This window comes from Chrysemys picta, chromosome 7 (assembly GCF_011386835.1).
Source record: "Chrysemys picta bellii isolate R12L10 chromosome 7, ASM1138683v2, whole genome shotgun sequence".
Classification (NCBI taxonomy): domain Eukaryota; kingdom Metazoa; phylum Chordata; order Testudines; family Emydidae; genus Chrysemys; species Chrysemys picta.
The window spans coordinates 119,934,692-119,956,274 of NC_088797.1; the positions used below are offsets into that span (position 1 = coordinate 119,934,692).

General features: G+C 42.3%; 1 protein-coding gene across 12 annotated transcripts in view; it reads right to left on the bottom strand.

The window, feature by feature from the left end:
• RBM20 (RNA binding motif protein 20) overlaps positions 1-21,583 on the bottom strand; it is a 169,853-nt gene that overhangs the window by 27,019 nt on the left and 121,251 nt on the right. For 8 of the 12 annotated variants that reach the window (XM_065552519.1, XM_065552514.1, XM_065552516.1 and 5 more), the window contains 4 exons: positions 6,936-8,139; positions 5,992-6,053; positions 5,748-5,839; positions 5,298-5,395 (listed from right to left, as the gene is read on the bottom strand). In XM_065552519.1, coding sequence (XP_065408591.1) covers positions 5,298-5,395; positions 5,748-5,839; positions 5,992-6,053; positions 6,936-8,139 — 1,456 coding nt within the window. Of the gene's footprint in view, positions 1-5,297; positions 5,396-5,747; positions 5,840-5,991; positions 6,054-6,935; positions 8,140-17,197; positions 17,308-17,664; positions 17,706-18,803; positions 18,930-21,583 lie in introns of those variants that run through there. The other 4 variants (XM_065552525.1, XM_065552524.1, XM_065552517.1 and 1 more) reach the window with 4 other exon arrangements.

The window sequence follows — 21,583 nt, forward strand, 5'->3', positions numbered from 1 at the left end:
TGTTGCTGGGCTATTTTGGTTTCATGAGCCACTCTCTACCCCTTGATAATTGTTTTGTTTTGTTAAAAGCCGATGAACAGGTTGTCACTGCCAACATTTCAGGAGAATATGATGCTGTATATTTCTTTTAGCAGGCACAGTCACTATAGAGATGTACTAAAATAGCCCTGTGTGTGATGCTTTTGGAAAGATGCAACTTGAAACCAGGCAAAACTCAGAAAGGTTCGGGTCTTGTCACGAATGCAGACTGTGTTAATTGAAAAGTTATGAAGGTTCATGAACTTGTTAAGCAAACCTGGGCAGATGGATAGCTTTGTATGCTCCACTCCTGTGAACTCTGTAATTGTGTGCGGTTGTGACTAGAAATGGGCCCACCTGAGCTTTGATGGGGCTCAGAACCCGAACTCCGATCTGTATCTAAATTCCATAACTGGGTAAAAAACTTTCTACCAATTCAAGCAGTCAGGCAACAATCACTATTTTAAAACTTCAGTAGTCAACATTCATATAAACAAAGATATTGTGAAATTCCTTTTTTGTTATTGCTGTTAGCAGATGGTATATAGAGAATGTACAGGGCTTGATGGATTTCCCTCTCCTACTAGTTTGAGGATAAAGTCAGCCAATGAGGATGAAAAATACCTGTTCTGTCACGCATGCCAAATCCATACCCTACAATTTAAAGGAACAGCTGGGCACTGTTGATTAGGTATGGTTTTCAGCAGCATTTTCAATCAACTTTCTTTACAATCCATTTCTACATGTAATTAACCTATAGATCTGGTCAAATACCATGAAAAAATTGTTGAATAAATTATTTGATGCATACCTTTAGCCAGTCTGAAACTTGCCAACCAAGATGAGCTGCAGCAAGGACTTACGGAGCTAAAAACTCAGCTACACACGGAAATCAAAGGGTCACAGACTACAGAGGAAGACAGTCACCTGGATGAGGAATTGAGCTCTACCGCTCTTGGAACCCGCAGAGGCCCAGAGTTAGCAGACCCTGGATGTGTTAACCTAGGGCTGGAGTGTCTATAACTCATTTGTAACCCCAGGTTAGGGACTGTTGAACTCTGAGTCCCAACCTGGGGCTCCAGCATCTACACTGCATTATGTAGGACCGAGTCCAACCAGACTTCCTAGCGCCCTCCAAAAAGGTGGTTGCTTTAGACTTTTGTTTGCGGTGAAGGGTGGGAAAATCTGATTGTCTACTGAACTTGACTGTCCAGAGGACAAAGAAAGTCCGCCTGTGGAATTGTGGCATACTTTTGGCAGACTCCCAGAACAGGAGTCCAGTGGGGCTGCATCTACGCTTCAAAGCAATAGGGCTTGAACCCTGGGTCTTGACTTGACTCAGGCTTGGACCTTCAACCCCCGTGGGGGTCCTGGGCCTCTGTGTCCAAGCCCTGGGTTAGTGCAATTGGTATGTAGATGGAAGGGAAGGGGAGGTTTAGGCTTGCACTTAAGTTTGAACCCTGGGCTTACACTGCAGTGCAAATATACCCCCAGCTCAAATAATGCAAAAGGGAAAACTCTCTGGGAGGCGTATCTGGCTCAAGTCAACATTATAGCTCAAATGATTGGCTTGGAAGAAGGAGAGAAAGGGGGCTTACAAGCAGCCAAGTTGGGTGACCCACCTCTGATGGTGCTGCAGAATTTACACCCTGAGAAGAGATGGAGTTATCCAGACCTAATATAAGCCTTTGACATGCAGTTTGGAACTAGCCATGGCACAGCTACAGAGCTAGAAGGAGAGGGAAAGAAGAAACCCCATCTGAACTGGCAGAGAACCTGTATTCCTGGCCTATCTGGATACCACCGAGGCCTTCCAGGATAGACTGGCAATGAACCAATCTACAGCTGCTCAGCTGGACTTGCAGATCAAGATCAGCAAAAGGAGGCCAAAGACACTCCGAGAGGCTGTGGAAATTGTTACAGAACTTGAATTTTTTTCAGGCAGCAGTTCTCCAGAAGAGGAAGCCGCCGCGAGTGAGGAAGACGGAAGCTGATCACCATGAGCCCCGTAAATTACAGCTCTGTGTCTGATATGTATGAGGAAAGAAAGGATTCAAACCTGGCTTGTGACCACATGGAACGACTGCAACAAATGATAAATTTGGTTTGTAAAAGAGGGAGATGGGCAATAATGCAAAAATGAATGGAAACAGTTCAGTTCAATGCTGGGACTGGGACAAAACTGGATTGTTATAAATGTAAAGTGGGCCAAGACAGCCTATTGCAAATAGTGAAAGCCTCTCTCCCAGTTCAGAAAATGGGGACGCCAAGCTGAAGAAGCAGAGCTTGGAGGTACAAAGATCAGCCCCCCAGTTTTTGTTTATATTTGGGCAGTTAAATAACAATAATGGGAGTTTGGCTATTGAGTGTGTAATAGGATCTGTGATGTGTGCAGGGATAACTGATGTGGACTAGATGATCACAGTGGGATCTTCTGGCCTTAGAGTCTATGAATCTATAAAACTGAAAGTACGCTAATGTTGTGCCAATATTTAAAAAAGGTAAACAGGATGAGCCGGGTAATTACAGACCTGTCAGCTTGACATCAATCCCAGGAAAAATAATGAACAGTTAACTCAAATAATAAAGTGATAAAGAAGTGTAATATAGTTAATGCCACTCAACATAGGTTTATGGAAAATAGATCCTGTCAGATTAACTTGATATCTTTTTTTGATGAGATTACAAATTTGGTTGATTAAAAAACATGGTGCTGATATAATCTACTCAGACTCCTGAAAGGCATTTGACTTGGTACCAACATGGCATTTTGTTTATAAAAACTAAAATGATACAAAATTACCATGGCACACATTACATGGATTAAAAACTAGCTAATTGACAGATCTCAAAATATAATTATAAATTGGGAATCATCATCATCAAGAGGGCGTGTTTCTAATGGGGTCCTGCAGGGATCAGTTCTTGGCCCTACACTATTTTAACATTTTTATCAGTGACCTGGAAGAAAATAAAATCATCACCGATAAAGTTTGCAGATGGCACAAGGATTGGGGGCGTGATAAATAATGAAGAGGACAGGTCACTCCCTGGATGGCTTGGTAAGCCAGGTGCAAGCAAACAATGTACATTTTAATAGGGCCGAATGTAAAGTTGTACATCTATGCACAAAGAAAGTAGGCCATACTTACAGGAATGGGGGGGGGGTCTATTCTGGGAAGCAGTGATTCACTTGGGGGTTATGTTAGATATTCAGCTGAACATGAGCTTGCAGTGCAATGCTCTCGCCAAAAGGGCTCACACGATACTTGGATGCATAAACAGAGGAATCTTGAGTAGTAATAAGAAGGTGATATTACCTTTGTATTTGGCACTGGTGTGACTTCTACTGGAACACTGTGTTCAATTCTGGTGTTTACAATTCAAGAAGGATGTTGATAATTGGAGAGGGGTCAGAGAATCAGAGAATATCAGGGTTGGAAGGGACCTCAGGAGGTATCTAGTCCAACCCCCTGCTCAAAGCAGGACCAACCCCAACTAAATCATCCCAGCCAGGGCTTTGTCAAGCCTGACCTTAAAAACCTCTAAGGAAGGAGATTCCACCACCTCCCTAGGTAATCCATTCCAATGCTTCGCCACCCTCCTAGTGAAAAAGTTTTTCCTAATATCCAACCTAAACCTCCCCCACTGCAACTTGAGAATAGCCATGAGAATGATTAAAAGAAAACATGGGATGGGTGAAACACTTTGAATAAGGTAAGAACTAACTCAAATTTTCATCTCAGACTCAAAGAGGACTCAAGGAAGTTTAGAGAAGGTTAAGGGATGACTTGATCAGAGTCTATAAGTACCTACATACAGAACAAAAATTTGAAAATGGCCTTTTCTATCTAGTAGACAATGGTATAACACGATCCAATGGCTAGAAGCTGAAACTAGACAAAATCAGACTGGAAATAAGGCACAAATTTAATAGTGAGAGTAATTAACCATTGGGACAACTTACCAAGGGTTGTGGTGGATTCTCCATCACTGACAACTTTTAAATCATGATTGGAAGATTTTTCTAAAAAATATGCTCTAGTTCAAACAGGTATTAATTCAGGGAAGTCCTATGGTCTGTGTTATACAGGAGGTCAGACGAGATGATCACAGTGGTCCCTTCTAGTTTTATCATCTATGAATCTCTGAACATCCATGGCATGAGCAAAACGAGAGCACAGCAGAATAATGACCATATTAAAACAAACAGGGTGATGTTTCTGAAGGTGACAACTCAAAGCAAATAGGGGTGAGATGGGAACAGAATCAGCTTGGGTTTCCAAGATGCTTTTGACACCACAATGCTCAGTAGACCAGTGCATAACAAGCTGAACATAAAAACACATTTGGATATTATTTACTATTTATATTGCAGCAGCACCCGAAGTGAACCTATGACTTCCCTATTTTTCACCCTCGCTTTTCTATATTTCAACTTTAACTCCCATCTCTTTAGATTTTTATTATTATTATTAGCCCTTTTAAATTTAAGAATCAATTTTAACTTTAGCTTCTGTTTGTATTTAACACTTGCAATTTTCTATCCACTTGGATAAAAGTTCAGGTGACCCGGGTGAGACTGTAATATTTTTGGCATGTGAGAGGAACGATGATGAACGCAGGGAAGAGTTACAACCTGAAATCATGGAAGGGTGAACAGGGATGTGAACTTGCTGAAACATTACTAATGGCACTAGCTCAAGCAAGTAGCACAGAAAGTTTAACTAACAGAAAACTAGTCCTATAGAGCACATGTTCTCAAACTGGGGGCTGTGACCATTGGAGGGGGGGAATAAACAGGTGTCAGGGACTTGCACCCATCCTGCCCTTCCCATATTGCTAAATAAGAGGGTGTCCCAGTGTGGGGAAGGTTGAACACCCCTGCTAGAAATACTTTATCAAAAGGATTACATGTTGCTCGTAGGGATGGGTGAAACATTTTGAATAAGGTAAGAACTAACTCATATCTTCATCCCAAACTCAAACTGGACCTCAGCCTCTTTGGGGTTTGAAAACATTGAGAAAACCATTCTCCTGATTCATCCACTCCAGGCTTCAACTGGGGCACACAACAAAAATAACCATACTTGTGTAAGAAAGTCCCGACTCAACCAAGACCAGAAACATGTAGGAGGTACAGGCGAATCTGAATAAAGATCTGAAGTTTTAGTTGCTTATCCAAAAGGGACCTTAACATTAGTTCATTGTTGATTTAAGTATAGTCTGTTTCCACAATTAAATCAAGGAAGAAGAGATTCTTTGCCTTATATACTCACTTTTACTCCAGAAGGAGGGGAAGAAAACGTAGGACCTGGCTGACCAAAGGATCTTGTTGACACAGTGGTATAAGATGAGCCAGCATTCGATGGGTAATCTAAATAATGGATTGTGCACACACAGTGAAAACCTTGTATTAACTGTATGTATGTGTCAAATTTTAAAAGACCGCTTCTAAATAAATCAGAATTATTATTCACGCTTCTACACAGAACTACAGATTGCTCGGTACTACAGCAAAAAACACGAATGAAAAGAAAACCAAATTCATACTTTAAGGTACAAGCTTGCTTTCTTGGCTTTAGTTCTTCCATAAACTCCTAGCACAGAAAGCTTAAAAAGGGACCACTTAGGATGAAATTTTACAAAAAAAATGTGTTCATTATAAAATTACTTTCTTTTTCATTTTAATTTGCATACTCATTATTATGAATACTTAAACAACTCACCTTCAATGCCAGAAGGGTTGAAAACTGATGTGTTATTTGGAGATGAATGCAACGCTGCCTCCGCTGAACTTAACGCACATCGGATGCCAGTGCTTTAAAGGGAAAAGAGAGCTTTACTTCAAGAAGCAGGAACATAACAAACACAACATGTCAAAATTTCAGAGGCCCAGATTCAACCATGGTATAAATCTATTGAAGTTACACCAGCATGAATTTGGCCCAAGATCTCTGAAACAGTACTTACTTTTCTGAGAAAACCATACATTTTTGGATGTGAAGATTTCCTTTAATGTGCTGATCCCAGTCCTATGTTGAAATAAACAGGACATGACTGATAAGTGTAAAATAGAGGCTGTATTTGAAATCGACTTATTTCGTATACTAGTAGTTTCATTTAACTTTATAGTTCATGGAAAAAACCTGGCAAGAGAATCTAAGATGTGATTCATGAGGTAAGTAAGAATAAAAAGGCTTACTGTATAAGAAGGGTACTAAATGGAATGATTCTAATTCTACATGGACATTCATTCCATACTTACATCAATTCACAGCTTGTAAGTAACATACTATAAATGGATGTTAAAAAGACTCCAGCTCCTGAAAATCTTCTATGCATGACTTTTCTCAAGCAATTAAGTTTATGAGTATTAAATCAGTTAAGTTAATATAGCTGAAGGCCTCATCCTGCAAGATGCTCAGTACCATCAAATTCCATTAGTGTCCATAAATTTTGAAGGTTCTCAGCACCTTGGAGAACTGCAACCCTGCTCATAAAAATGTTCTGTTTTTGTTCCAGCATGAAACAAAAGCGAATGTCAAGACCTCAAAAGTTGTCTCAAAACAGAATTGCTGTCCTCCAGTCAGTTCTACAAATTATGTCCTCAGTTACACCCAGGTAACTCCAGTCAAGGTTGATAGGGTTACACAAGTAGCATAATTTAGCTTGCAGCATCTTTATTGCTAGTGATGATGCACAAGGCGGAAAGACCCCATCTTGACTCTCAGAGACTAGTTAGAGTTTGCGGGACTGGTATTTAAAAGCCAACATAGTCATTTTTACTTGTAAAGTAAGCAAGTTCGATATGATATTAGTGAGACAATATGAACAGAGGACTCCAAAAGATGAATTTAATTGAATCACTCTGCAGAGTAGAATCACCCCTTAATGTGTTAGATAGAATCACTTACCTTTAGATCAAAGATCTTTCTGTCACATATTGTGCAGACGTGTGGGAAGTGAAGAGGGGCAATGCCGTGAAAGTCATTTAGCTCATGAGGCTGAAGAGATCTCATTGACAAATCAGATGTGTTTGTGGTCAACTCCTCATTCTGCCTCATTCGGGAACTACTGAAACTTGGTTTACTATTGTTAAGTCTGTGGAAAGGAAGTGTAGTCCCAGCACCAAACTTTGTGTCAGGTGTCGGTTCTTCAGGGTTGTAGAGTTCATTTCTTATTTCATACTGCTGACCCGTGGACGGCCACAAGTTGCCACTGACCACGAGGTCAGGCTTGTTCTGGCTGGAGAAATTAGGAGCGTTTTCCCACTGGCTATTTGCACCTGTGTTATGTACCACAGGGCCTGCTTCTCCTTTCTGACTCACAGTTTGATGAGCACTCATCTGTGGCTCACCCGAAAACCCCAAAGCTTGTATTCCTGTTGGATGTTGTCCTTTAGAATTGGGGCCATAGAAGTCTTTCTGAAATCCAGGCTGACTGTCATGTTTTAGTTGGCCAGAAGGACCAAAATGACCCTCATAGGGTACCCCTCCTGAGGAGGAGGAGACTGAGTGAGACCCACTGGTCATGAAGTTGTGCTGATTGCCCTGGCCTGCATCAGCTGTGTATACTTGAGGGGCAGAGACATTTTGTTTATTGTAGTCATAAAATCCTCCTGCAGCAGACGAGTGGCCTGTCTTATTGAGACTCATAACTACAGCTGGTTGGCTGGATGGCTGAGACATTACACCTCCAAAGGGGTGCATGACAATAGCATTTGGGTTTTGATTCTGTATGTTCCCAACAGTCCCCATGCTTCCTCCTGGTACCGCTAAAGCTGGATTCTGTGCTGGAAAAGGTATTCCACTAGATGGAAAGCTAGTATTGGCGATCGCAGGTCCTTGCTGAGGTCCTCCAGCATGCCCCTGGGGAGTGTTAATCATGGCCGGATGTCTTAATTGATTAAACAGTGGCTGAGACATGGCCACTTTGGAGAGAACTTGATTCAATACCGTTGCAGCTGCTGGGTTGCTGGTGACTGCTGTCTGAGCCAATTTCAGCCTGTGCAGGGTAAGCTGGGCTTGTAGCTGAGCGAGCTGAAGGCTTGCGGGAGAAGGAAGCAGCGGATTTGGAGTGCTGACAGAGAACGGATTTTTGTCCAGAAGCTTGGCCGCACTGAAAAGGAACAGGAGACGGTTTCGTTGAATTAATCTAAAAGTTAACAGCAGCCCCTTCTTACCATAATGGGACCTGGGCTAAGAAGCTAGATTTTCTAAACTTGTGGAGGGCGAGATGGTGGTTTATGACACAGCAGTAAGCCGTCTCTCTTAAGTGTCTAGTGCCATATTCATTTCAATTAAAATGTCATTAGGGAGATCAGTGTTGCAAAGATGGGAAAAAAGCCACATGTTTATCTAGAGTCTGATCTAGGGTTGCCAACTTTCTGACGGCAGAAAACCGAACACCCTTGCCCTGCCCACTGCCCCGCCCCTTCTCTGAAGCCCCGCCCCCACTCACTCCATCCCCCTTCCTTCTGTCACTCGCTCTCACCCACTCTCACTCATTTGCTCATTTTCACTGGGTGGGCGCGGGAGGGGGTGAGGGCTCTTGCTGGGGGTGCAGGCTCTGGGGTGGGCCCATAAATGAGGGGTTCATGGTGCTGGGGCTGGGGCAAAGGGTTGGGGTGCAGGGGGGCGGGTGAGGTCTCTGGCTTGGAGTGCGGGCTCTGATGAGTAAGTAAGGACTGTCTCTATTTTACAGATGGGAAAACTGTGGCAGGAAAGTCAAGTAGCCCGCCAAAGTCAGGAGGGAAAGCTACAGTCAGAGCCAGGATGAATGGATGATCAGACAACCCCTCTCCCTTGAAATAGCTGAGCTGTCGTAGGAGTCTCTCTCTCTCTCTCTCTCTCTCACACACACACACACACACACACACACACACACACACACACACACACACACACACACACACAGAGACATGCAGTTCTGTGAAGTCTGCAAATTTTAATCGCAAGATATGAAATAATTCTACAATCTCACCAGATCAAAATCAAGGTCTACGTAATTTTCACCCCAGCTAATGTTCATCATATACCCTTGTTTAAATAACTTGAATGGGACTCCTAATGTGAGTACGTTTATGCATGTGCTTAACAGCTTGCAGGACTAGGGCTGCAGTGGAGTGTGTTATTCAGAGCTGGAATGCTTCACAATACAAGGAAGCCTTCAGGAGAGTTGCGAAGGTGGGAAAGGAGGATACTTGATGAACTTTAATTAGGAGGCTCATCCAAATGTAAGGGTGGTATGAAAAAAAAAAGGCATAAAGGGAACAGCCCAGAGAGAAGGTTGGAGGGAGACTGTGTAATGGGATGTTATGTTCCCACACAGCTTAGTCACATGTAATAAAAATCAATAAAAAAAAAGCTAAATACCACACTGAACAAAAGGCAATAGGGTGTTCATTGAATAACCGTGTAAGGATATAAATTACACACAAAAAACCCTACATTAAAATAATGTTAAGGTTGCAAAGTCAAGCACTCAAAAGTTAGGAAAGGTCAGAATTAAGATTACTTGTAGAAACTTAATTCTGCCCCATTGTACATATGCATTATGATGCACTTTAGCTACACAATCACTATTTTTATAAAGACACCACGCTGCCTGGGATCAAGCAGGGGGAGAACTGAAAGCACAGGACAGTCTCACTGCTTTCAGTTCTTGTGCCCAGCACCAGAATGGCTCCGGACAGAGGAGAAGCAATTGCAGGAAAAGTCCTGCTCAGCTCCACAATGGAGTATGCTCAGGATTTTCATGGGTGCAGCACAAGGCTTCTCTCTGACCGCAAGGTAATCCTCCTGCTACATTTCACATCCTTACTCTGAAACATGGAAGCACTAGAACGTTTCCCCAGACAGTTGTGCGAATTTTAAAATACCGGCCAAACAATGCATTTCCCCCTAAGTTTGGTCTTGGAAACAGCTGAACTGTATTTGCAGAAACTTCAAAACAAAACCACAAAACATCACCTCTGCCTATAATGACCATCCTGTGTGCTTTCAGGAAATATGCACAATCTCTGGATGAGAGTGTTCAGTGGATGTGCATAATATGGCATCCTCTGGCCACACTCCCTCTATAAGCAGTGCAAGCCCCGGTTTGGACAGAGCTGGGCCCTTAGGGTCAATAGACTTGGGCTGGCAGAGCTGACACTGGGACAGTGCTTTGATGTGGCAGCTCAGGCTGGAAGTTGGGTTCTGAAGCCTAGGCATGGGGGTGAGCAGAGCCGGCGCAACCCATTAGGTGACCTAGGCGGTCGCCTAGGGCACAACAATTTGGGGGGCGGCGACCGGGGTGGGACCTTCCGCCGCCTCTGTGGGGGGCGGCATTTTAGGGCGGGACCTTCTGCCGCCTAGGGCGGCAGAAAAGCTGGCAGCAGTCCTGGGGGTGAGCTTCAAAGCGCTGTCTACACAGCTTCAAAGCGCTGTCTACACAGCTATTTTTAGAGAGCTAGCTCTGATCGCGTTAACCCAAGCCTGTTGACCCAAGCGGGGAGGCTTGCTGCCGACTAGACATACCCTTACAGGCCCATAGCAGAGGAGTGGTTGCATCTATTTTCCACCTCTGTCATGTCACCCTCTTTTCCTTGCCAGGGGCTTCTGCTAATAATCCAGGTGGGTGAGGTAATAGCTTTTATTGGACCAACTTCTGTGGGTGAGAGAGACAAGCTCTCAAGAGAAAATATATTACTTCACCGACTTTGTCTCTCTAATATCCTGGGTCCGACAGAGCTACAACAACACTACATACCACAGGTAATCAACACATTTCTAATGGTTGCTCATTCTTTCAACTACTACGCACAGTACTAAGCTGTTGAATAAGAGGAATCTTGTCCAAGACTCATTTTATCTGTTCTATAAAAATATATTAAGTTTCAATTTCAAAGCAAGAACTAACCATCAACATTTGCTGTTAATAATTGGCTGATTTATAAAGATGTAATTAATTTTGATGGCTTGTCGGTATGCGACATTTTAAAAACACAAATTAGTAAAACATCTGGTTAAATCTAAAGTACAACTAAAAGAAAATAAATGGGTTTCATATTTAACGTTAAATGTCCATTAGCAACTGCAGGACACATCTGTCTCTAGGGATATCAAACAGTATTTCATTATGCAGCAACAGAATAAACGCGTATCAGTAGAATAAACGCGTATCAGCAGACTTCAGCTCTGTAGTGTTTTTTGTTTTATCTTATGGTGGTTTTACTTTCCATTGCTCATTATCTGACCTGATTTTATTGTAGTGTTTCCTACAGATTCGTTTGCAAAAGGAAGTTACCAGGAAAGCATGGTCAAAGTATTACATGTGCATACAAACAAACCCAATCCCGTGAGAGGCTAAGCCCCCACAAATCCCAAGCGGATGTCAACAGGATATGAGGTTGCTCAGTACATTACAAAATCAAGCCAATTAGCAAAACTATTGCTTTAACATGCAATGAAGTGGTAGAAAACTAGCAAACGTTGCTATTACCACCTGAAAATTAGACACACTATTACGCCTAATTACATACTATGAAAGATATATTGTGTAGCTAGCATCTGGACTATCCTTATTTATGTTATGCTATGTGGGATTCACTAAAATCAGAACTGTTGTTTCATTTCTTAGCTGTTAGTCCATCCTGTATACCGTAAAAGCAATAAAAACTCTTTATAAAAATGCTTTATGAGCGTAAAGACGCATTGCCTAGTAGTCTGAAAATAAAAACTTGAAGGGCTTGTAGTTCCACTTATAATTCTTTGAGATTTTGGAGATCCAGATGAATACTGTTTCTAACCATTTAATCCCACGGTGCTGAAAGGACATACAATAGCACATACCCATCAGAGCCGTACGACAGCTGCAATGGCTTTGTAACAGCTCCTATTGGACACATGGAACTAGTTCTCAGGGGAGGCGGTAAAACCATTTGTCTCACATGTTATCAAACCATGCCCCCAAAGCACCGGGTACTCGATGTGCCATAAATATAGCAGTTAATTTTGGAGCACTGCTAACACTGCCCCACAGAAGATTCTACACCATAGTGCCCTGTTATAGCGATTCTCTGCCCGTGGGCAACACAACATTTCAAGGTACTCCGTAGAGCTTGCTTTTGTCACAACAGTGAAGTGTTTGTCCATTTTTAAAGCAGGACAGGAGGGGAGACACAAGTGGACAGCAGAGATCGGTGCCCGGTGTTGCTCTGAGCAGCAACATCCACTCTCCCTCCCCTTGCGGGGCCACAGATCAGGGGGAGGGTCCCAGAGCCGAGGCTACTGCCTGAGCCCAAATGTCTACCCTGCAATTTTATAGCCCCGCAGCCTGAGCTACATGAGCCCGAGTCAGATGACCTGGGCCAGCCAGGGGTGTTTTATTGTAGTGTAGACATAACCTCTGTGTCTGTCTGCAGAACCGGAGCAGAGGGGAGCCTGAGTGAGATTAAGTCACTAATCAGCAGCAGCTGCTGCCGTCCCTGCCTACCACTGTTAGCAAGTGAAATCATGAAGGAAGGTGCAGAGGAGGGACATGGGTTGCAAGTTCATTCTGAACATTGGCATTTCCAGACTTTGGAATGCTTCATGTTGCAACCTTAAAGTTCTTTTAACACAGTTCCCTCCTCCCCTCTGCCCTGCTGAGTTCCCACCCCCTCGCCTTCCTTAATGGGATATTTTTAAATGCAGCCAAGCACTGTAGCTAGGATTGGGAAGGTGAGGCACTTGCATCCGGGCTGGGAGGAGGCTGTAGATTAGGAGGCTGAGAGCAGCTGTGTCTCGGACAGGATCTCTGTATTTAAAGAGCAGTGCATGATAGGAAAAAGTTTGAGAACTTGTGCTCCCCTATGTAATATGGGACCTAGGAGAGGTTATGGGACCTGAAAAATTTATATATAATCATTTTCAATTTTGTTTCTCTATTTCTACAATCGGAGCAAAATATTTACATTTATGACTAGTTCTTGCCAGCACAATTTTGCAGTCAACTCCGAGACACAGATTTAACCACATATTGAAGATTTTATTGTATTTTTGTATTAAGATTGTATGTAAATTGTATTAATTTGTATAAATTGTATTAAGATTCTGCTCAGCAAAGCTATTTTTGATTAGTAATGCACCCTATTTACACACCCACACGGACAAAACAATCCATCTCCTATACATTATTTGTTGCTGCTAGTCTTGCCAAACCTAATTGTTCAAAAATCATGAGATTGGAGATTAAAAACGAATAGTTTTGGGGGTTCTTTTTATTTCCCTTCTGATTTTTAACATCTGAGGTATGGCAGGTCACATTTTCCATTTTTTCCCCTACAACCATGAGGGCTAGAAACCTTTAAGGGAAAAAAATCCCGAAACAATCCCCAAACCAAAAAACGAAAGCTGTGATTCTCACGTACACATTCATATGACTCCAGGAGCCGAGGCTTTAAGAAACACACCAAATATCATGAGATTCACAATAAAATTGCATTTAGTTCAGCCAATCTGTTATCTCTGTAACCTTTAGCATCCAGGAACAGACAGTATCACAGAGTTGTCTGTAGTTAGTATCTGAACACCTGGATTAGTTGAATAACCCCATCTCTGAGAGCAATGAAAGGGCTAAATAGAAAACATTCTTTAGAAGACTCAAAGAATATGTTGATTGCTTATTCAAAGCCAAAATTGTTCATAAAGTGCGGTTTGGTAAATTACCTTTCTATTCTATTCTGAATTACACTTGTGGAGTGATTGATTTGGATTATGCTTGCTCATGCGTATATTTGGACTGTTGCACCTGGAGTGAGTTTAAATAGGGCAGGCAAATGTACTGTGCTTCAGAGGTGTGCAAAATTTAATGTTTTGTGGAATTCTTTATGAACATTTATTGTCCTCTGTGATTATGCATCTGAATCTGGCATTACATGTAATTTTGTTGAGATGACATTTTTTCATCGGAACATTGAGAAAACATGAATTTGTGAAAATTTCCAAGGTAAAAACTGTTTTCACTTTAACAATATAATTTAAAAATGTGCATATTTCAGCAAAGTTTTCTGAAAATAATGATCCATTTTAGTACATAAAAATAAACCAAAACAACTTGAAATACAGGAGTACTCTAAATGCATTTCTATTTTCGACTCTGCACCACTCTACAATTATGATAATTTATGATAGCGATGTATGCAAGAGTATGCTATTTTTGGTAAATTACAACTTTTGCCTGAATCAATTTTTTCTAACACAGCAAGCAAACTTGTAACTCTTCCTTGAGGACTATGTACATGGTGAGTTTGATGACTTTAAAAAAGCCATTTTTGAGTTATTTGAACACAAAACATTATATTCTGTTAAAAGTAAAAAACATATCTTCTCCCCAATGCTTCATTAGTTCCAAAACAGCTGGACTAATGGTTCTAAACTTTTTAAAAAAATATTCACCATTTGGCTGACGGAGCAAACAAACAAGCAAAAAAAATCCAACCCCATATTATATATAAAGAGCTAACAAAAATCAATACGGTCTTAGGGCCAAACCTTGCCTTCAAATAAATGGGTGTCATAAGGAGGAGGGAGAAAACTTGTTTACCTTAGCCTCTAAGGATAGAACAAGAAGCAATGGGCTTAAACTGCAGCAAGGGAGGTTTAGGCTGGACATTAGGAAAAAGTTCCTGACTGTCAGGGTGGTTAAACACTGGAATAAACTGCCTAGGGAGGTTGTGGAATCTCCATCTCTGGAGATATTTAAGAGTAGGTTAGATAAATGTCTATCCAGGATGGTCTAGACAGTATTTAGTTCTGCCATGAGGGCAGGGGACTGGACTTGATGACCTCTCAAGGTCCCTTCCAGTCCTAGAATCTATGAATCCTAGAATCTATGAAATGTGCACAACTTCAGCAATCTTCCATGAGCATCTTTAGGCACATGAGGGCAAAATCTGTCCCCTAGAATTAAAAGAGCTCCACAACCCTACCTATAACAGTGCTGCAATTAGGGTCACAAGTACAGCTATGATAAACCCAAGTAATATAAAACAGATTAACTTTTAAAATCAAGGTTTATATTCTTTTGTTCTTCTAACCCCCCAGAAAATGTAGGGTTTAAATTCATTGTTAAATCAGCTCACCACTTACATCAATAAGGATAGGTGCTTTGGTGAAAAAGCGAATGGGGAAACATTTTTCTTTCATCTGAATTATACTCCAGGACCCTTTTTTCCTCCAGAGCTCTAGGATGAATATTTAAGTTGGTTTTTGCAGGAGGATTTGCTGGGTCGGAAGATTTTTGGACATGTGCAGAAGGGAGAGGAGGGAACTCCACCTTTATTATTTAGGTTCTGAATCCTATGCAGCTGAAGTTTTCTTGCTGAGCTTTGGTCACAGTAAAATCAGCTAATTACCGGGGCACTGAAAATCTGACCTGCTTTAATGCATTTAAACGATGGGGGCATAAATCCTTCATAATCCAAATTCTATATTAAAAGCCCATTCTGTTATTGAGAACTTAAAAGAAAACATTAGCCAATGCTTATATGGGACCTAGACAGAACAGTCATGTGTGTTTGGCACTGGGGGCTATACTCTTATTCAGCCTATTACACAAAGCTAACCATGTGGTAGAGAATAGAATGCAAATACTCACTATATAATCACACAGCTGTAAAGCCTGGGGTTTTCAAAGCTGTCTAAGGGAGTGAGATGCCCGACTCCCACTGCAAGTCCTTTCGCCTCCCAGGTTCTGCCCCCCCCCCCATGGTTTCTGTTTATATGCATCAACAGTTCTTTACATTTACAGTTGTAAGACAAAAAGTTGCATCTCATCTAATGCTGCTGAAATATTTCTTATTAACCAGTCCAATTTATGCTGCACAGGTCTGGGAGTGCCTCATCTGGGACAACAGACCTTGCAGAAATCAACTACATGTTTTGTTTTCTTTACCGAGAGTTTTGTTCCATTTGACCGGCTCAAACCATGAAGCCACTATCATGGATCACAAGCCAGGGCAATAGCATAAAAACAACAAAGCAAGGATTGTGGCATTCAGAGTGCTTCACTATTTTGCTCCCCCATATTTGATTTACATTCACACTGATGCCAGCACCTTCAGTTTTGCTCAGAAAATGTCCTGTGTTATATGGCATCTGTTTGCTATGCCATTTCCAGGTACTGCAATAACTGGCTTTTCTTTGTAACTCTCTCGTGTAATGCCCTCCTTCCATTTGAGTCAGAGAAGTTAGAGATGGAAAAGATACTACTTAGGCAAAGCCAGCACCTTGTAAGTACAGGATATAGTGTCTCTGATAGAGAATGTAACAGATACTCCAGTGTTTCCCAAACTTGGGACACCACTTGTGTAGGGAAAGCCCCTGGCGGGCCAGGCCGGTTTGTTTACCTGCCGCGTCCGCAGGTTCGGCCAATCGCGGCTCCCAGTGGCCGCGGTTCACTGCGCCAGGCCAATGGGAGCTGCTGGAAGCGGCGCGCGCCAAGGGACATACTGGCCGCCCCTTCCAGCAGCTCCCATTGGCCTGGAGCAGCGAACCGCGGCCAGTGGGAGCCGTGATCGGCCAAACCTGCAGACTCGGCAGGTAAACAAACCAGCACGGCCTGCCAGGGGCTTTCCCTACACAAGTGGCGTCCCAAGTTTGGGAAACACTGAGATACTCCATTTACTCTTGAATACTATAGTGGCGTTCATTGGTTTCAAGATTTCTTTTGTACCACTTCGTACCATTTTTCTCGAAGCAGTGTTGCATGTACTGTCATAGTGTTTCAGGACTATTTTGTAAATACGAATATAGCTGAATAAAGTAATAATATGTCATAATCATACCAATTCCCCCTATTCTGAGAGACGTGCTCTCATCATCTGCGATGCAGGTGCATGCGTCAGGAAAACTTAGTTCATTTTATTAATAGGAGTTCCTAGTTAAGGGTGATGAACGTTTTTTTAGGAATTGTCAAGGGCACCCACAGAACTAGATTGAAGCGCTTTCATTACACTCTGTATAAATCTAAATACATAAATACAATTTTTAAGAGTTACGGAAGTAGCATAGGACCAAACCATTGTGATGCCCGAATAAAATTAGCTACATCATTTCATGAATACGGGGGACAATACCTTTTAAATAATAGGTTGCAAGTACCCTTGATTGTGCAAAGATATTGGGCCAAATGACCTACTGTGATGCAGTACCTTGGCACCAGACCACAGATGTAAGCTGGCCCCAAAGCTGGTATAGCTGACCCAGGGAGGATAACCCCACTGCAAGCATGATCTTCTGGTGGCATAGAGACAGAGCAGGAGCTTGTGTACTTTCCTGATGCTGATCTAACAGGGAAAACAGGACAAGATGGAAAGGGGTATGGCCAGCATGCCCCTATCCTACGCAGAGCCGCAGCTCTATTTTCTGTCCCCTGCAGCTAGTTTAAATAGGACAGTCCTTAGGTTCAAGGGAAAGGAAAAAGTATTGGGCTTGTGCCCTGCTTTTTTAAAGGCCTGCTGCCATGGAAGATGGTAGGGGCTATAACTTTCAGGCAGCACACTGTTTCCTGGGGGGGACTGTTTGGAAGCGACACCTCCCGCAGAACTGTCTGAGAAGCCATGAGGCAGAAGAAACCCTGTCGCAGGCAATCACAATAAAGCTGGAGTTTGTTAATTACCCCTGTGTCAGAGTGAGAGCCTCCATGGCAGAAGATCCACACACAACGAAGCATAAAACATAGGAACGTAAGAACAGCGGTACCGGGTCACACCAGTGGGCCATGAGCAACAGTGGCCAAAGCCAGGTACTTCAGAGGGAATGAACAGAACAGAGCAATTATCAAGTGATCCATCCCCCTGTCGTCCACTCCCAGCTTCTGACAGTCAGAGGTTTAGGGACTCCCATAGCATGGAGCTGCATCCCTGACCATCTTGGCTAATAGCCGTTGATGGACCTATCCTCCATGAACTGATCTAATTCTTTTTTGAATTCTGTTATAGTTTTGACCTTCACAACATTGCCTGGTAAAGAGTTGCACAGGTTGACTGTGTGTTGTGTGAAGAAATACTTCCTTTGGTGGCAGTGATAACTGTGTCCTAGACAGCAAGAGAGACCATTCAGAGTTGCACTGCTGAGAGCAGAACACTTCTCTGAGTACATAGTTTTGTTTTAGAAGACAAGACCAATACAGAAGATGGAGGGGTTGAAGCCTCCAGGGACATTAAACCTGGAAGCTAAGAATTTAGCTCAGGCATGGAAGAACTGGAAAGAGGAATTTAATCTCTATGTAGATATCGCTATGGCAGATAAAGAGGAGGCTGTGAAAATAAAACTGTTTTGTTACCTGATTAGAGAAAGGGGGAGAGGGATAAGTGAGATTCTCTGCGCAGAATTTCCCCGAGGTCAATGCACCTTAGAAGCAATAATGGGCTGTTTTGATAGTCACTGTACCCCCTGTAAAAATGAAACGATGGAAAGATACACACCTCTACCTCGATATAACACTGTCCTCGGGAGCCAAAAAGTCTTACTGCTTTATAGGCGAAACCGCATTATATCGAACTTGGTTTGATCCGCCGGAGTGCGCAGCCCCGCCCCCCCGGAGTGCTGCTTTACCGCGTTATATCCGAATTTGTGTTATATTGGGTTGCGTTATATTGGGGTAGAGGTGTCATTTCTTTAGTTGGGATCAAGCAGTTGGGGAGGGTCTAGATAAGCACAGCAGCAGTTTAAAAGTGCTAGCAGCCTGTTGTAACTTTCAAAATATTAAAGACTCGCTGATAAGAGATTAGATAGTGTGTGGGATACAAAACTCACAAGTACGAGAGCGGTTGCGGAGGGAAGCTGACTTAACTATAGAGAAAAGCTTGGAGATATGCAGGGCTACAGAACTGTCCAAGGAGAGGATTAGAACCATGGAAGGACAATCAGCAGACACTGCCCCTGCAGTACATAAGAAACAGAAATCAAAATCAGATACAACATCAATAGATGACAATAGTACAGACACATGCAAGTATTGTTGGAGAAAACATGTAAGACAGAAAGAGAAGTGCCTGGCTTATGGGACAAAATGCCATATCTGTGACAAATTTAATCATTTTGCAGCCAAGTGTTTGTCCAGAGAGAAGAAAAACAAATCCAAGCTACACACAGTAACTGAAGAGAGCAACAGTGAGCATGAGGGCATTATGTGGTTGACCAAACAGCTGGTAAACAGTGCAAGAGGACCCTAGTGAGTATTAGAAACAGTTGTATGCAGCCATGTTATTTGGGAGGAAAGTGATACTGTTTCAATTAGATCGCGGAGCAAGTTGTAACATTATCCCGACCAATCTGGTGAACCCAGACATATGGTTAGAAGAGACTAACCAGCTGTTAACAATGTACAACCTTACCACTTTAAAGCCCATGGAGAAACGTAAAATTAAATTAAGAAATCCAAGGAACACAAAGAAATACAGACTGGATTTTGTGGTCATAGATGAGGAGGCAGCAGTACCACTTCTGGACAGCAAGGCCACTTAAGCCATTAACAGGATAAAAGTACAGCTCCAGAACATAAAGAAAGTGGATAGTGGGTTGACTGAAGATACCTTGGATGGTATTACCTGGGACCAGGAGATGATACAGAGGGAGTATAGACGTGTTTCAGGGAGGTGGATGGCTAGATGGTGTTTATAAAATAGAGATGAACACCAGTTTGAAGCCAGTTAAATTGCCAAAAAGAAGAGTACCTGTTGCATTACTACAGCCACTGAAAGACAAACTGCAGAACCTACAGAATTGTGGAATTATACAGCCTGTAGAGAAGAGCACAGACAGGATAAACAGTTTTATGGTGGTAAGAAAGTCATACAGAAGACTGAGAATATGCATAGACCCAAAGCCTTCAAACCAAATTTTAAAATGGAACCACTTCCCTCTGACTACAATTACCAGATCTGTCTAAAGTGAGACTTTTTCAAGCATGTGATGTAAAAATGGATACTGGCACATTGAACTGGATGAAGAATCAAGTTACTTGACAACCTTCGCAGCTCAGTTTGGGAGATACCAATAATTAAGGATGCCGGTGGGAATCAGTCCTGCACCAGAGGTATTGCGGAGCAGATTGACCCAAGCATTGGAGGGCCTGATGGGAATCCACACAAGAGCAGATGATGTTCAGACAGTGGCAGAGGGTGATAACTCAGAACAAGTACAATGAGATGATGACTACAAATTACTACAATTATAACAGAGATGCAAAGAAAATAATACAAAATTGAACTTAGACAACCTCAGGACGAGAGTAACCGACGTGCCATACATTGGACATTTGCTGATCTCCGAAGGCCTGAAAGTAGACCCAGAAAAAGTGAGGGCAATTAGAGAAATGTCAAGATTCAGCAGTATTAAAGGAGTCCATAGATTCCTGGGAATAGTCACTTATTTAGCACAGTGTTGCAGCCATCTGTTTGAGAGCTGCAAGATCCCGAGACAGCTGACACATTGAGACCCCTTATAGGAGTGAATGGACCAACACAAACAAGCATTTTGGAAAGTAAAAGAGAGCTCCCGTTTTGAAATATTACAGTACAGGGGAACCTCTGATTCTGCAATGTGATGCATCCGAGCTACCATGCTGCAAGGGGACAGCCTGTTGCGTTGGCAAACACAGCACTGTCTGTGACAGAGAATACCTGTGCTCAAACTGAAAAAGGAGTTGTTAGCAATACTCTTGGGAATTGACAAGTTTCACCAATGCACTTACAGTCGCACTGTGGACCTACAATCTGACTATAAACCTCTCAAGTGCATTTGGCAAAGCCACTATTCAGTGCACCGAAGTGCTTACAGCAGATGATGATGAAATGCAGACGTATGATGTACAGATTAAGTATTGCCCAGGCAGAGACTTGGTGTTGGGAGACACGTTGAGCCATGCATACCTACCAGAACCCAGCAAGGAAGGATCCCTAGAGGCTGAGGTGGAAACAATAAATATGGTACTTATCTATCTCCAATGAAAGGTGGAAAGAGATACAGAAAAGTACTGAGCACGACAGAATAGTTCAGACATTGAAACTCATGATCCTATAAGGATGGTCAATGACAAAAGACCAAGTACCTAAAAAGGATAACACCATTCCTTCCGATAAGAGACAAATTGTGTATACAGAATGGCATTATATTTTGTGGAGAAAAACCAGTTATTCCAGCAGCTCTTAGGAATGAGATTATGCACAAAGTTCATTTGTCACATTTGGGAATTGAAGGTTGCTTCTATGATCATTTTAGACTATTTTTCCAATTTCTGGGAGATAGACTATTTACCAAACACAGGAATCCAGAACTGTTATATGGAATATAAAAGCAGACTTTGCATGGTATGGGATACTGGATATCATGGGTGCCGATAACGGACCACAGTTTGTTTGAGGAGAGTTCTGGAATTTCAGTACGGACTGGGATTTTGATCACATAACATCTTCACCAGGGCATCCTGAAAGCAATGACAAAGTGGAATCAGCAGTAAAAAGTGCTAAGAAACTGTTGAAAAAAGTGAAAACTGCAGAGGCTGACCCATATGTAGCACTACTAGATCACAGAAA